The following is a 13,605-nucleotide window of genomic DNA, read 5'->3' as shown; positions in this document are numbered from 1 at the left end:
GAGAGGAGAGGATGAGATGTGGAAAGGGAGAGAGAGAGGGTGGAGGTGGAGGGAGAGAGAAGGTGGAGGGGAGAAGAGAGAGGGGGGGAGAGATAGGTGAGGGGAGAGAGACAGGGAGAGAGGGGAGGGGAGAGAGAGAGGTGAGGGGAGAGAGGAGGGTGGAGGGGAAGAGAGAGGTGGAGAGAGAGAGAGAGGTGGAGGGGAGAGAGAGAGAGAGGTGGAGGGGAGAGAGAGAGAGAGAGGTGGAGGGGAGAGAGAGAGGACAGAGAGAGGTGGAGAGAGGATGAGAGAGAGAGGTGGAAGCGAGGAGAGGAGAGAGAGAGGTGGAGGGGAGAGGAGAGAGAGAGAGAGAGATGGAGGGGAGAGAGATGGAGGGGAGAGAGAGATGGAGGGGAGAGAGAGATGGAGGGGAGAGAGAGATGGAGGGGAGAGAGAGATGGAGGGGAGAGAGAGATGGAGGGGGAGAGAGAGATGGAGGGGAGAGAGAGATGGAGGGGATAACTGCAGCCACAGACATACCTCTTCCTGCCCTAAAGGAGAAGCTTGGGGATAAATGTCAAATCCCAAACGATTGCATGACTTTTGACCTGAGCCACAAACAGCTGGACAGACTCTGGTCCAAAAGTGAACAGTGTCCCATTCCAGACCCAACCATAGAGCGAAGCTCTGGTGTCCCCCACCTTGACGAGGTACTGGTACTGCTGGGGGTTCCTCTCCAGGCCCAGGCGCCGCAGCAGATCCTCCTCACCCCCCTCAATCAGCTGGTAGAAGATGTGGAAGTTCCTCTCTCCGTGGTTCTGGTGCACCACCCGGGACTTCTCCAGCAGGTAGTTGAGGATGTGGCCCCCTACCGGAGCACCCTGCCACCAGGAGAGAGGGGACCGGGGGGAGGGGGAGGAGGAGAGGGTGGTGATGCAGGGATACTGAAACAGACACAGGGCCACATGCAGGTGTACACGCCCCCAGGAAACGAACGCGCCCCGTGGACAGTACAGTAACGTAGGAGTAGAAAAATAAACATATTGTACAAGTTAATATGGAAGGACTGGCAGTGGTTATGTACTGGTATCCCCCCTTGCCGGAACATACTCTGTCATTGTGTGTGCGCCTGTGTCTGTGACCACTCACCTTGAAGTCAAACTGGATGTCCATGTATTTGCCGAAGCGGCTGGAGTTGTCGTTGCGCAACGTTTTGGCGTTTCCAAAAGCCTGGGATCACACACATAGGGAGGAAGACAGAGAGGAGGGAGACAGAGAGGAGGGAGACAGAGAGGAGGGAGACAGAGAGGAGGGAGACAGAGAGGAGGGAGACAGAGAGGAGGGAGACAGAGAGGAGGGAGGCAGAGAGGAGGGAGGCAGAGAGGAGGGAGGCAGAGAGGAGGGAGGCAGAGAGGAGGGAGGAAGAGAGGAGGGAGGAAGAGAGGAGGGAGGAAGAGAGGAGGGAGGCAGAGGATAAAAGAGGGGAGGTCCACAAAGAAAGAAGAGAGAAAAGAGTGGGAGACAGGAGAGAGGACGGAGAGGTGGAGATGGGAGGAGGTAGACAGATGTGTTAAAGTGAGGTCAGACAGTCAGGTGTGTTGTGCTGTGGCTGAGACACGGGGCTAGATTACAGGGCAGGCAGTCAGTCTGGATCGCTCTGTTCTGCTGTGATCCTAACACACCTTCTCCCCATCTGTCTGTCTGTCTCAGATCTACTGTGATCCTAACACACCTTCTCCCCATCTGTCTGTCTGTCTCAGATCTACTGTGATCCTAACACACCTTCTCCCCATCTGTCTGTCTGTACCAGATCTACTGTGATCCTAACACACCTTCTCCCCATCTGTCTGTCTGTCTCAGATCTACTGTGATCCTAACACACCTTCTCCCCATCTGTCTGTACCAGATCTACTGTGATCCTAACACACCTTCTCCCCGTCTGTCTGTCTGTCTGTCTGTCTGTCTGTCTGTCTGTCTCAGATCTACTGTGATCCTAACACACCTTCTCCCCATCTGTCTGTCTGTCTGTCTCAGATCTACTGTGATCCTAACACACGTTCTCCCCATCTGTCTGTCTGTCTGTAGCAGATCTACTGTGATCCTAACACACCTTCTCCCCATCTGTCTGTACACCACTAGCCCAGCCAACACACCACAGGTCAACACAGTACACTACATGAGTAGAGACCCCCGCTCACACTCCAGGAGAGGCCACATATATATACACACAGAACTATGACATCTTGTTTTATACTGGACCACGCCAGGCTCATGCGACGGATAACGTTCACATAACGTTCACCTCTAGGACAGGGTTGGACTGCAGCAGGCGGTCCTTGACCGTCTCCACCTGGTCGCTGGCGGGGCAGGTCACAGCGTAGTACTGCAGGATCTTCTTCGAGGCCTCCGTCTTGCCGGCACCGCTCTCCCCTGAGATGAGGATGCACTGGTCCTTACGCTCCGTCCGCATGGACCGGTAGGAGTTGTCAGACACCGCGTAGCTGGAAGAGAAGAGAGAGCGAGAGAGAGAGTGTGTCAGTGAACTACTGGAGAGGAGGAGGAACTGTGCAGATACAAAAAGTTTGGATTCGTTTTAAAATTATTTTGTCTATATATTGTTTTTATTGTCCGCACCATTTCAAATTCCTGGTCCATGCAAATGTACTTCGTGAATAAAGATGATTCTACCCTTTTAAATAAGATCCCATTTGGTAGGTGTGGTGTTTACACAGTAAGTGAGATATGACGGTCCTGTTATGATGACTCATTTTCACCAGGCCCCATGTTTATTCAGCCTGTTTTGCCACATGACAGGGGTGTGGATTCAGAGGGGTTGGGTTAAATGCGGAAGACACATTTCAGTTGAATCAATTCAATTGTGCACCTGACTAGGTTATGCACCCTAGGTTATGCACCCTAGGTTATGCACCCTTTCCCCTTCCCTTGAAACATAGAATTGAGATAACGTTAGCACCAACGTCAACCCCTCGATAAGACAACAATCAGTCACCACCCGAAAGCCCCGGGAGAGGGTGGGGGGCAGTGTGGGGGGGGGGGGGGTCAGGCCTGGGGCAGGGAAATCTCCTCCTAGGAGGAACACCCCTCTGGTACCACCTTGCACCATCCCCCCAGCCCTCCTCCCTTCACCCCGTCGCCAATTCATCTCTGTCCCTCCTCCGTATTCCCTGCCTTCCAAAACACATCCCTCTCCCCCCCCCCCCAGACAGACAGAAAACATTTGGCTGCACGGTTGACTAGAATGGGAAAAAACACCGAGTCGAGGAGCAGGGAAGCCGGGAGCATTGAGCGCATGGAGGACTCAGCCATAATACAGTCTGCTGTTCGTCCGTGGTCAGAGAGTCAGAGGAACCGGCCAGGAATTCCCTCTGCGCCTAACAACTCAAAACAAACAGGCTCAACGTAACGTATGCTGAGCAGACACTCTGAAAACCCTCCGTTACATAACCGTTAGTCCACGACTGAGTCAACTGGGATGGGAGAGGAGGGGGACAGATGGTGGGTTGGGGTACCCGGGTTCAGGTTACTCACATGTGGGGAGAGACCTCGTAGAAGTTGACGCCTCGATAGCGCTCCATGTGGTTCTTGGTGTAGATCTCCAGATCCTTGTAGGGGTTCACCGACACCAGGACTGAGCCGATGTATGTCTGAGAGAGACCGAGAGAGACTTCATGGTGTCTGAGGTGACAACACAGTGGGGGAAACGCTGGGACGCATCTACACGAACCCAATTTAGATCTTTTTCAGCAGGCACAAATTCATTAGGTCAGCAACATGTAATGCAACGGAACACAAAAAACAAGCGTCGACCCAGAAGGTGACAGTAATTGGGGTAGGTGTCTTACATAGATGAGGTTCTCCTTGAAGCGCTTGCGGAGGTTCTCCATGAAGGCCGCCTCGCTGGTGTGGTTTTCCAGCAGGACAAAGTCCTGTACACCCACCCGGTCCCTGGCCGTCAGGGCACTCTCCATGGTGATCCGCACCCCGTCACTCCCCACAGCCTGGAGGGAGGAGAGAGGGAGGAGGTTAGCAATAGGAAGCAATTCTATAAATTGGTAAGGCAAAGAGACATTCTAAGCAGACCCTGGTTAAGTTGAAATCAACGTTGAGCGTGAGCTTCTCTCAATGTGTTCATTTATGCCTGACAAGTAAGCGCTCAGAACAGCCCCGGAATCTAGCTACGTACCTCAATCTAGCTACGTACCTCAATCTAGCTACGTACCTCAATCTAGCTACGTACCTCAATCTAGCTACGTACCTCAATCTAGCTACGTACCTCAAGACACACACTATGACACTTAACGCTTAACAAAAAGGTACCCATTTCCGTTCAAAACTATGACAAAGAATAGTTAGACCAGGAGCCTTCTAACCCCACATAAATAACATGCACAGACAGAAAGTGATTGTAGAAACGGGAGTTTTGCAGCATTCCACACCAAAGAGCTCTCCTTAGAAAACAACTCATTTTGTAAGCCTATGCAACTAGAAGCGGAGGAAAACCCAACCCCGAAAGAAAAAAGTTAACACTTCGACCAAATTCTTCAAGGCCCCACCCAAGCTAAAATCCCCAGTCTAAAAATAAAACGTGCATTCAAAACACTTAACTTACATCCTTCAGCTTGTCAATGCGTTTGCCCAGAAACCTGTTTTCTACGATGGAGAATTGAGTTTTACGCACCAGATCGCGAATGTTACCTAGATCCATGGCTCACTATACAGTATAGTCACTATCACTATACAGTACCACACAGATCTGTCACCACGCTCTGGACGCCTCAACGAGGCAGGGAACGCACCGATTATGCCAGCACACACACGGGTCCACACGCAAATGTTTATTATTCATTGTCCATGTTCGTTACCACACACACACACACACACACACACACACACACACACACACACGCTACAGAGCAGCTGCATGTGTTGTTGTTGCGTTATAGATACAGTAGGGCCTCGGCTCAGGGGATGGAGAGAGGTGCTCCTCCTCCTAATTAAGGGCTAGGTGAGGCAGCTGTTGACAAGACGGCCGGTATCACAGAGGAGAAAAACAGAGAGAGGGATGAAACGGACAGAGCCTGCAAGTGTAGCGGAGGAGGAGAGGAGACTGGAGAGGAGACTGGAGAGGAGACTGGAGAGGAGACTGGAGAGGAACGTGCGGTGCCAGGAAACGATTCCATTCCTTATCCATCGCCACCACTGTACTCCCCCAACGTTCCAAAAACAACTCCCTGCTTCACACGGTACCCTACCCTGCTTCCCCCTCATTCTTCTCCCTCATCCATCCTCCCTCGCTCTCCTTTATGCAACAGGGAGCTATAACGAGAGATGGCAGAAGAGATAACAGTGAAGTAGTCCCGATAGGCACCCTGCTCCCCATATTAGTGCACTACTTTTGACTAGGTCCCATAGGGCTCTGGTTAAAAGTAGTGCACTATGTAGGGAATACGGTGCCAATTGTGACGCAAACCCTGGTCGTTAAGGGCTCTACACAGTCTATGCAAAACGGAGCAGACGGAGGTCCGTTTGCCTTCCATGAATGCAGCCGCACAAATATACGTAGAACTTCATAAAGAGCGAGGCAAACGGACCTCTAGACTGCATAGAGCCCTTCAGACTTTAACGCTAATGAATTGCCTCGGTGTGCGGAGTCTCCTCAAGCCAACACCTAATTACAACATTTCATGTTGTTTGCTTTATGACTTAATGGCGGGCGAGTTGTTCCAGCTAGAATCACTAATGTGATCATCCTGTCGCAGGAGAACTTGCCTGCAATGCAGTATATTTGAAGTTTAAAAACACTTCTGAAGTTTGGAATTTCCACTTTGAAATTTCAGACTTGATTTTCCCTTGTGAAAGATGTATCAACCCTGGAAAAAATGTCCATTAATTATAATCCACGTTCCCTGTTGCTGCAGGTTTATTTTCCTGCTGTAGCAAACTGGCTCAAATTAAGATCCTACATCTGTAATCTTTACAGGGTGATGACTCAAGCTTTCACACCAGCCTCTAACTCGCACTTCATTCACACCGTTTCCCTCTGAGGGTCTTTAGGTAGTTGGTGGTCACCACCACCCCTCCATCTCCTTTCTCTCCACCATCCCCCCCTTCAAGTCGTAGGCCCGTATTCACAGCCCCAGAGTAGGAGGGCTGATCTGGAATACATTCTACCTTTTCCGATCATAACGAATGGTATGGAGAGGGGTGACCCGATTCTAGAGCAGCACTTCCGACTCAGAGGCTTTTGGAATACGGGCCCTGAGTCTTGGTGGGCTATCGTTTCACACAGCCGGAGTCTTGGTGGGCTATCGTTTCACACAGCCGGAGTCTTGGTGGGCTATCGTTTCACACAGCCGGAGTCTTGGTGGGCTATCGTTTCACACAGCCGGAGTCTTGGTGGGCTATCGTTTCACACAGCCGGAGTCTTGGTGGGCTATCGTTTCACACAGCCGGAGTCTTGGTGGGCTATCGTTTCACACAGCCGGAGTCTTGGTGGGCTATCGTTTCACACAGCCGGAGTCTTGGTGGGCTATCGTTTCACACAGCCGGAGTCTTGGTGGGCTATCGTTTCACACAGCCGGAGTCTTGGTGGGCTATCGTTTCACACAGCCGGAGTCTTGGTGGGCTATCGTTTCACACAGCCGGAGTCTTGGTGGGCTATCGTTTCACACAGCCGGAGTCACGGTGGGCTATCGTTTCACACAGCCGGAGTCTCGGTGGGCTATCGTTTCACACAGCCGGAGTCATGGTGGGCTATCGTTTCACACAGCCGGAGGAACAAAGAACCTGCAGTTCCTGAGGAAAAAGTGGTCCGTCTCAGGGCGGTGCTGCGCTGAGAGAAGCCTCTCTCCCAGGGTTCGTTGGGCTCGTTAGCAAGAAGCCTGTTATCTTGGCATCTAAATCGCTCCAACAGCCAGGGGAAAGCCATAGCAATATAATTACGAGGTAGCAGGTAGCCTAGTGGTTAGAGCGTTGGGCCAGTAACCGAAAGGTTGCTGGATCGAATCTCCGAGCTGACAAGGTAAAAATCTGTCGTTCTGACCCTGAGCAAGGCAGTTAACCCACTGCTCCCCGGGTATCGAAGACGTGGATGTCGATTAAGGCAGCCCCCTGCACCTCTCTGATTCAGAGGGGTTGGGTTAAATGCGGAAGACCCATTTCAGTTGAACAACTGACTAGATATCCCCCTTTCCCTAATGATGCCATGTGTGGACCATTCTACTGATTATATTTCTATGGGAAAACATTTCAAGAAATGATGGAACAGTGCCAACATTCTTTTTAACACAGGGAGGGAGTTCTCTCTCTGACAGGGAGAGGATGAGGAATCCCCTTTCTCAGAGTTAGGGTTATCTGGCCATCTAATCCAGGGATGGGGAACTGAGGGGTGGGGGCCACAAATCTGAACTCATCATGAGGGGCCGCAGATGCTTGCGGGTCTGCATACCCACATCCATGAGCCTGACTAACAAAATCAATGGGGGGGGGGGCCACCCGACCCCGATAACAACTTCAGATAGCTGGCTGCTAAACTAATTTAGCAATCTAACACATTTTAGCTGACATGGGCTAATTGATTGACTATCAGTAACTGACATACGAGAAACGTCTGATGCACCATCAAATTGATTCTATTTCTACGGGGAAAGCGTTTCAAGAAATGGTACAGTGCCAACTTTCTCCTTAACACAGGGAAGGAGTTCTCTCTGACAGGGAGAAGAGCCCATTCTCTCCCGCTTTTGGTTTCCCTTCTCGCAGAGTTCTCCCAACACCACCTCTCTCTCTCCATTACTTCATTGTTCCTGAAATGGGGCTTTTACAGCTGTTTTCCTGCCTCCCCACCCTCTGCCCCTTCCCACCACACGTCTTTGTTGAACACACCAACACCCCTGCACTCGTTACAGTACTTGCCGCTAACAGCATGCTGTCACCTTTTCCAAATCCTGTGGAGAAAACAAAGGTGCCGGGAGCCCGACTTGGCCTACTGCTGTGTTCTCTCCCCCTCCCTTACCCACACTCATTCATCTGCACAGAGTAGTGAACAACCGGGTGCGGCGAAGGGGAATGAGTGGGTCTGCTACATAACCATAAAACAATGCTTGCCCTTTGCAGTGTCCTTTGCAGTGTCCTTTGGTTGCTTAAAGGTCTAAATTGTGATATAAACTCAGCAAAAAAAAAGAAACGTCCTCTCACTGTCAACTGTGTTTATTTTCAGCAAACTTAACGTGTAAATATTTGTATGAGCATAATTCAATTAATTCATAATTCAACAACTGAGACAAACTGAACAAGTTCCACAGACACGTGACAAACAGAAATGGAATAATGTGTCCCTGAACAAAGGGGGGGGGGGTCAAAATCAAAAGTAACAGTCAGTATCTGGTGTGGCCACCAGCTGCAATAAGTACTGCAGTGCATCTCCTCCTCATGGACTGTACCAGATTTGCCAGTTCTTACTGTGAGATGTTACCCCACTCTTCCTGCAAGTTCCCATACATTTCTAGGGGGCAAGGCCCAAACCCTCAACCTCCGATCCAACAGGTCCCAGACGTGCTCAATGGGATTGAGATCCGGGCTCTTCGCTGGCCATGGCAGAACACTGACATTCCTGTCTTGCAGGAAATCACGCACAAAACGAGCGGTATGGCTGGTGGCATTGTCATGCTGGAGGGTTGAGCCTGGATGAGCCTCCAGGAAGGGTACCACATGAGGGGAGGATGTCTTCCCTGTAACGCACAGCGTTGAGATTACCTGCAATGACAACAAGCTCAGTCCGATGATGCTGTGACACACCGCCCCAGACCATGACGGACCCTCCACCTCAATCCCATTCCAGAGTACAGGCCTCGGTGTAACGCTCATTCCTTCAACGATAAACGCGAATCCGACCATCACCCCTGGTGAGACAAAACCGCGACTCATCAGTGAAGAGCACTTTTTGCCAGACCTGTCTGGTCCAGCGACGGTGGGTTTGTGCCCATAGGCGACATTGTTGCCGGTGATGTCTGGTGAGGACCTGCCTTACAACAGGCCTACAAGCCCTCAGTCCAGCCTCTCTCAGCCTATTGCGGACAGTGTGAGCACTGATGGAGGGATTGTGCGTTCCTCTGTACTTAAATAAATTACCCCCAAAAAAGCAGACAGAATCACCCAAATGTAAGTGAGCCTTATTTTTCGAAATGTCTGGTCACATTGAAATGTGTTTGAAATGTATGCATTCACTACTGTAAGTCGCTCTGGATAAGAGCGTCTGCTAAATGACTAAAATGTAAATGGTGTAACTCGGGCAGTTGTTGTTGCCATCCTGTACCTGTCCCGAAGGGTGTGATGTTCGGATGTACCGATCCTGTGCAGGTGTTGTTGCACGTGGTTTGCCACTGCGAGGACGATCAGCTGTCCGTCCTGTCTCCCTGTAGCGCTGTCTTAGGCATCTCACAGTACGGACTTTGCAATTTATTGCCCTGGGCACATCTGCAGTCCTCATGCCTCCTTGCAGCATACCTAAGGCACGTTCACGCAGATGAGCAGGGACCCTAGGCATCTTTCTTTTGGTGTTTTTCCAGAGTCAGTAGAAAGGACTCTTTAGTGTCCTAAGTTTTCATAACTGTGACCTTAATTGCCTACCGTCTGTAAGCTGTTAGTGTCTTAACAACCGTTCCACAGGTGCATGTTCATTAATTGTTTATGGTTCATTGAACAAGCATGGGAAACAGTGTTTAAACCCTTTACAATGAAGATCTGTGAAGTTATTTGGATTTTTATGAATTATCTTTGAAAGACAGGATCCTGAAAAAGGGACGTTTCTTTTTTTGCTGAGTTTATAAAAGCCCTATGAATGGCATATGGACCAAGCAGCTGAATGGGTTAATTTGCATTATCAGCATCTTTAAAGTCTGAGGTATAACAGCTATGACAAATTAACATATCATCCATTACAGTGAGTGACTTGTAGGTGGTTATGTTTCTAAACGGAATCAACTAAGTGGTCCTTAGCCATGGTATCCTGTTATATTATTATATAATACAATTTCATGTTATTAGCCTTTTCATATTGGATGGGGGGGGTTGAAGAGTTAACACATGAATAAAGGCTTCTTTATTTAAAAAAGGTCACTTCTTGATCATATTTTCTCAGGTAAATGATCTCAGTAGAAGAGTAAAACTAATGCTGCGTTTATTTTAGACGAGGGATGCACAAACATCATACCAGTCGGCATAGCAGCACAAGAAAGCCGGTGATGGCAAAAGCAAGCCAGCACGACTGTATCCGTTGCTATGGTGATTTCAGTAAACACTGCAAATCAACATCCGGGAGATAACAACTACGGAAGACAACAAAAGTTGAAATATTTGACGGAATTCACCGCCAGCCTCAACGACATTTACCGTCGGTCTCTCATTGAAAACAATTACATCCGATCTGCAGTTTACCTCGTGCCATCTAACCCCAGCATCAGAGGAAGAATAGGGAGGGATTTATGTCTGTTGGAAAGTGGAGAATATTTTCCTCTGTTCCGATTCAACCAGCGTAACTAAAAACAAATATGCGTGTAACCTGCTCCTACGGAGAGCATGGTTAGTCACTCAGAGTTTTACCCTTTTCCACTAGGAATCAGTTGTCTGACCCTCCGCTCTTTCGTCTTATTAAAAACGGAGGAATGCGGAGAGGGAAAGAGAGCGAGCACAGAACTGGCAGCGGACAGCAGTCATGGTCTTTCTCAAGGTTGTTGGCTGACTGTGAAGCTTCTGGGTTTTCAATGGCAGCAAGTGAGGTCAAAGTGGCCATTTAGCAAGGCAGCAAAATGATTAAGAAACAGTCAAGATATGTATCAAACCACAACACGGTATCCTGCGCACTTTCACTTTTAAAGCATAACTTGCGGATATATTGAACTGCTATTAGTGCATATATCGTGTGTTATAATGCATGGCTTGTTATAAATGCTTATAATACATTACAAAGCGGGTATTCGTAGGAAGTGTTACTGTAGAAATATGTCACACGGTAACACAGACAGATCCTACTGTAGTGAAATCAATAAGGGTTTACGATGACAGACTTCGAAAGAGCTGTTTTAGAGGTCTCAGGAGACCAGTATTTGCTATGACATGTTTTGATGGTGATTGACTGCCATAGACCCTTTAAGGCTTTGAAAAGAGGGACATGTGTGAAGGTGTGTGTGTGTAGGCACGCACGTGTGTGTATAGGGGAAAGTGGAAGGACAGGTGTGACAACAATAGCTCAAAGTTAGCAGGGGACAACATTCTCCCATCTCCCACTCATAGAGGGCAGCGGTGTTTTTAAAAAAATACTCCCTTTCAAAAAAAGAACAAGTTGTAAGATTCATGTCCAGCCCAAAACACAGACCCAACCGAATGGTTGGAGGGCATTTCAAGAACACCAGTCAACAGGTTCAAATCAATGGCTCCGTTCTCTAGCTTTCTTTCTGCTAAATGTTTCCTGTACCACAAACTAGTCCTTTCCTCACTACAGCAGATCAGCCAATTAAAAAGAAAAGCAACCGTGCTGCCAATAAGAGGCAGCGGCGACTGCACATTCAGTCTCTCAGGGGACACTCAGTGTATTCTGTAATCAGTGGGTCCCTGTGCTCCGGCCCCTCATTGTATTGTGCCACTAAAATAAAACAGCATTTCCTCTCAATGAGATTCTAAAATCAGGAGCAACTGACAGGGAGAGAGGGAGGTCATCTATTGCAGGCTAAAGTATTGTATACAATGTGTGTCATATGGTATGAGTAGCTTTCATTGCGGTCTCAGAGAGTGCTGCTTTCAAGGAGAGACTAGCAGGACTCAGGAATGATCGGTCATATTGCATTTCAAAATCTAAATATTTGATTCATTCCACCTTAACGTGTCTGGACAACTTCTAATGCACTCCTTACAAGATGGGAGACCCTGGGAATGGGGCATCTGGTTTTGCAACAAATAAGAAAAGGCGTGGACTAGGACCTCGTAGTTCCGATCAGTTTTCTTCCGTTTGGGGTCGAGTGAATACGACCCTGTTCAAAAAGGAGCTAGTCCACATCTTCTTTATTAAATCCTCTTTCAGTGTGCAGTTAGCTGGAGGTTCACAGCAGCATTGGTTCACACACACACACACACACACACACACACACACACTAGCACTCTTTCGGTAACATGCGGTGTCCTTGAAGTTAACTAAACAAACCTATGGAAACTGTACAATTCATATTTGGTCTATCAAAACGCTATGACATACAACCAGGGGTTGAATTGGGATTTTGAATTAGGTGGTGGAAATATCCCTCAGAAATCGACAGGTTTCCATGGGAATTGTTTCAAGTGACCACACCCCTCAAAAGGGATTTTAAAGCAGGTGGAGGACAACACGCTGGTAGGACCCAAAGATGGGGCGTGCTGTCCTCAACAACAAGATGGGGCGTGCTGTCCTCAACAACAAGATGGGGCGTACTGTCCTCAACAACAAGATGGGGCGTGCCGTCCTCAACAACAAGAAGGGGCGTTCCGTCCTCAACAACAAGATGGGGCGTGCCGTCCTCAACAACAAGATGGGGCGTGCCGTCCTCAACAACAAGATGGGGCGTGCCGTCCTCAACAACAAGATGGGGCGTGCCGTCCTCAACAACAAGATGGGGCGTGCCGTCCTCAACAACAAGATGGGGCGTGCCGTCCTCAACAACAAGATGGGGCGTGCCGTCCTCAACAACAAGATGGGGGCGTGCCGTCCTCAACAACAAGATGGGGCGTGCCGTCCTCAACAACAAGATGGGGCGTGCCGTCCTCAACAACAAGATGGGCGTGCCGTCCTCAACAACAAGATGGGGCGTGCCGTCCTCAACAACAAGATGGGGCGTGCCGTCCTCAACAACAAGATGGGGCGTGCCGTCCTCAACAACAAGATGGGCGTGCGTCCTCCAACAACAAGTGGGGCGTGCCGTCCTCAACAACAAGATGGGGCGTGCCGTCCTCAACAACAAGATGGGGCGTGCCGTCCTCAACAACAAGATGGGGCGTGCTGTCCTCAACAACAAGATGAGCCGGAAATGATTTCAAATGACAGGTGGAAGTAAATGGTGGAAACTTCCTAGCCTATGCCTTGACAAATCCAATGGTTTTACAGTTGTATAGGAGTAGGGAACAAGTGCACACTTCAGGAAGAAACAGATGAATGGGACACTACCAGTCTTCCCTCCCCCAGAGACTCAGTCACACATAAAGATGATTCTATCTGTACCATTATAGTGTCTGTGGCAGCATGGATTGAGGCTACAACCAATAGGAATCACACCAAGTTGCCTACTTTAAAAATGTCCGAAGCAGGGCAGAAGTCCTCAATGGCAATGTCCATGCTAAAATAAAAACGGGTTATATCAATGACGAATCCTCCATCTCTCTCTATGGAGTCCCCAGGCTGCGGAGGTGACAGTGACAGGAAGATATGCAGTGGGGTTGGGGAAGACTTGGAGCCCTGCCTCAGTGCTGTGACAGACTGACAGCAGCTTCATTAACATCATCCCTCGTACTCCCAGGCAGCGCCAAAGAATCCAGGCCCAGCCTCACAACACAGTCCTGCCATTACAACACTGTGGCGGTGCAAACACA

The 13,605-nt window shown here is 49.3% G+C and overlaps 1 protein-coding gene across 3 annotated transcripts in view; it reads right to left on the bottom strand.

The window, feature by feature from the left end:
• The window catches only part of LOC115206048 (unconventional myosin-Ic), a 45,317-nt gene that overhangs the window by 18,606 nt on the left and 13,106 nt on the right, over window positions 1-13,605 (bottom strand). For all 3 annotated transcript variants that reach the window (XM_029772599.1, XM_029772598.1, XM_029772600.1), the window contains exons 2-6: window positions 3,843-3,998; window positions 3,529-3,644; window positions 2,282-2,480; window positions 1,129-1,209; window positions 681-860 (exon numbers count right to left, since the gene is read on the bottom strand). In XM_029772599.1, coding sequence (XP_029628459.1) covers window positions 681-860; window positions 1,129-1,209; window positions 2,282-2,480; window positions 3,529-3,644; window positions 3,843-3,998 — 732 coding nt within the window. The remainder of the gene's footprint in view (window positions 1-680; window positions 861-1,128; window positions 1,210-2,281; window positions 2,481-3,528; window positions 3,645-3,842; window positions 3,999-13,605) is intronic.

The sequence above is a fragment of the Salmo trutta genome, chromosome 13 (genome assembly GCF_901001165.1).
Source record: "Salmo trutta chromosome 13, fSalTru1.1, whole genome shotgun sequence".
Taxonomy (NCBI): Eukaryota; Metazoa; Chordata; class Actinopteri; order Salmoniformes; family Salmonidae; genus Salmo; species Salmo trutta.
This window is presented reverse-complemented; position numbering and strand designations above follow the sequence as displayed.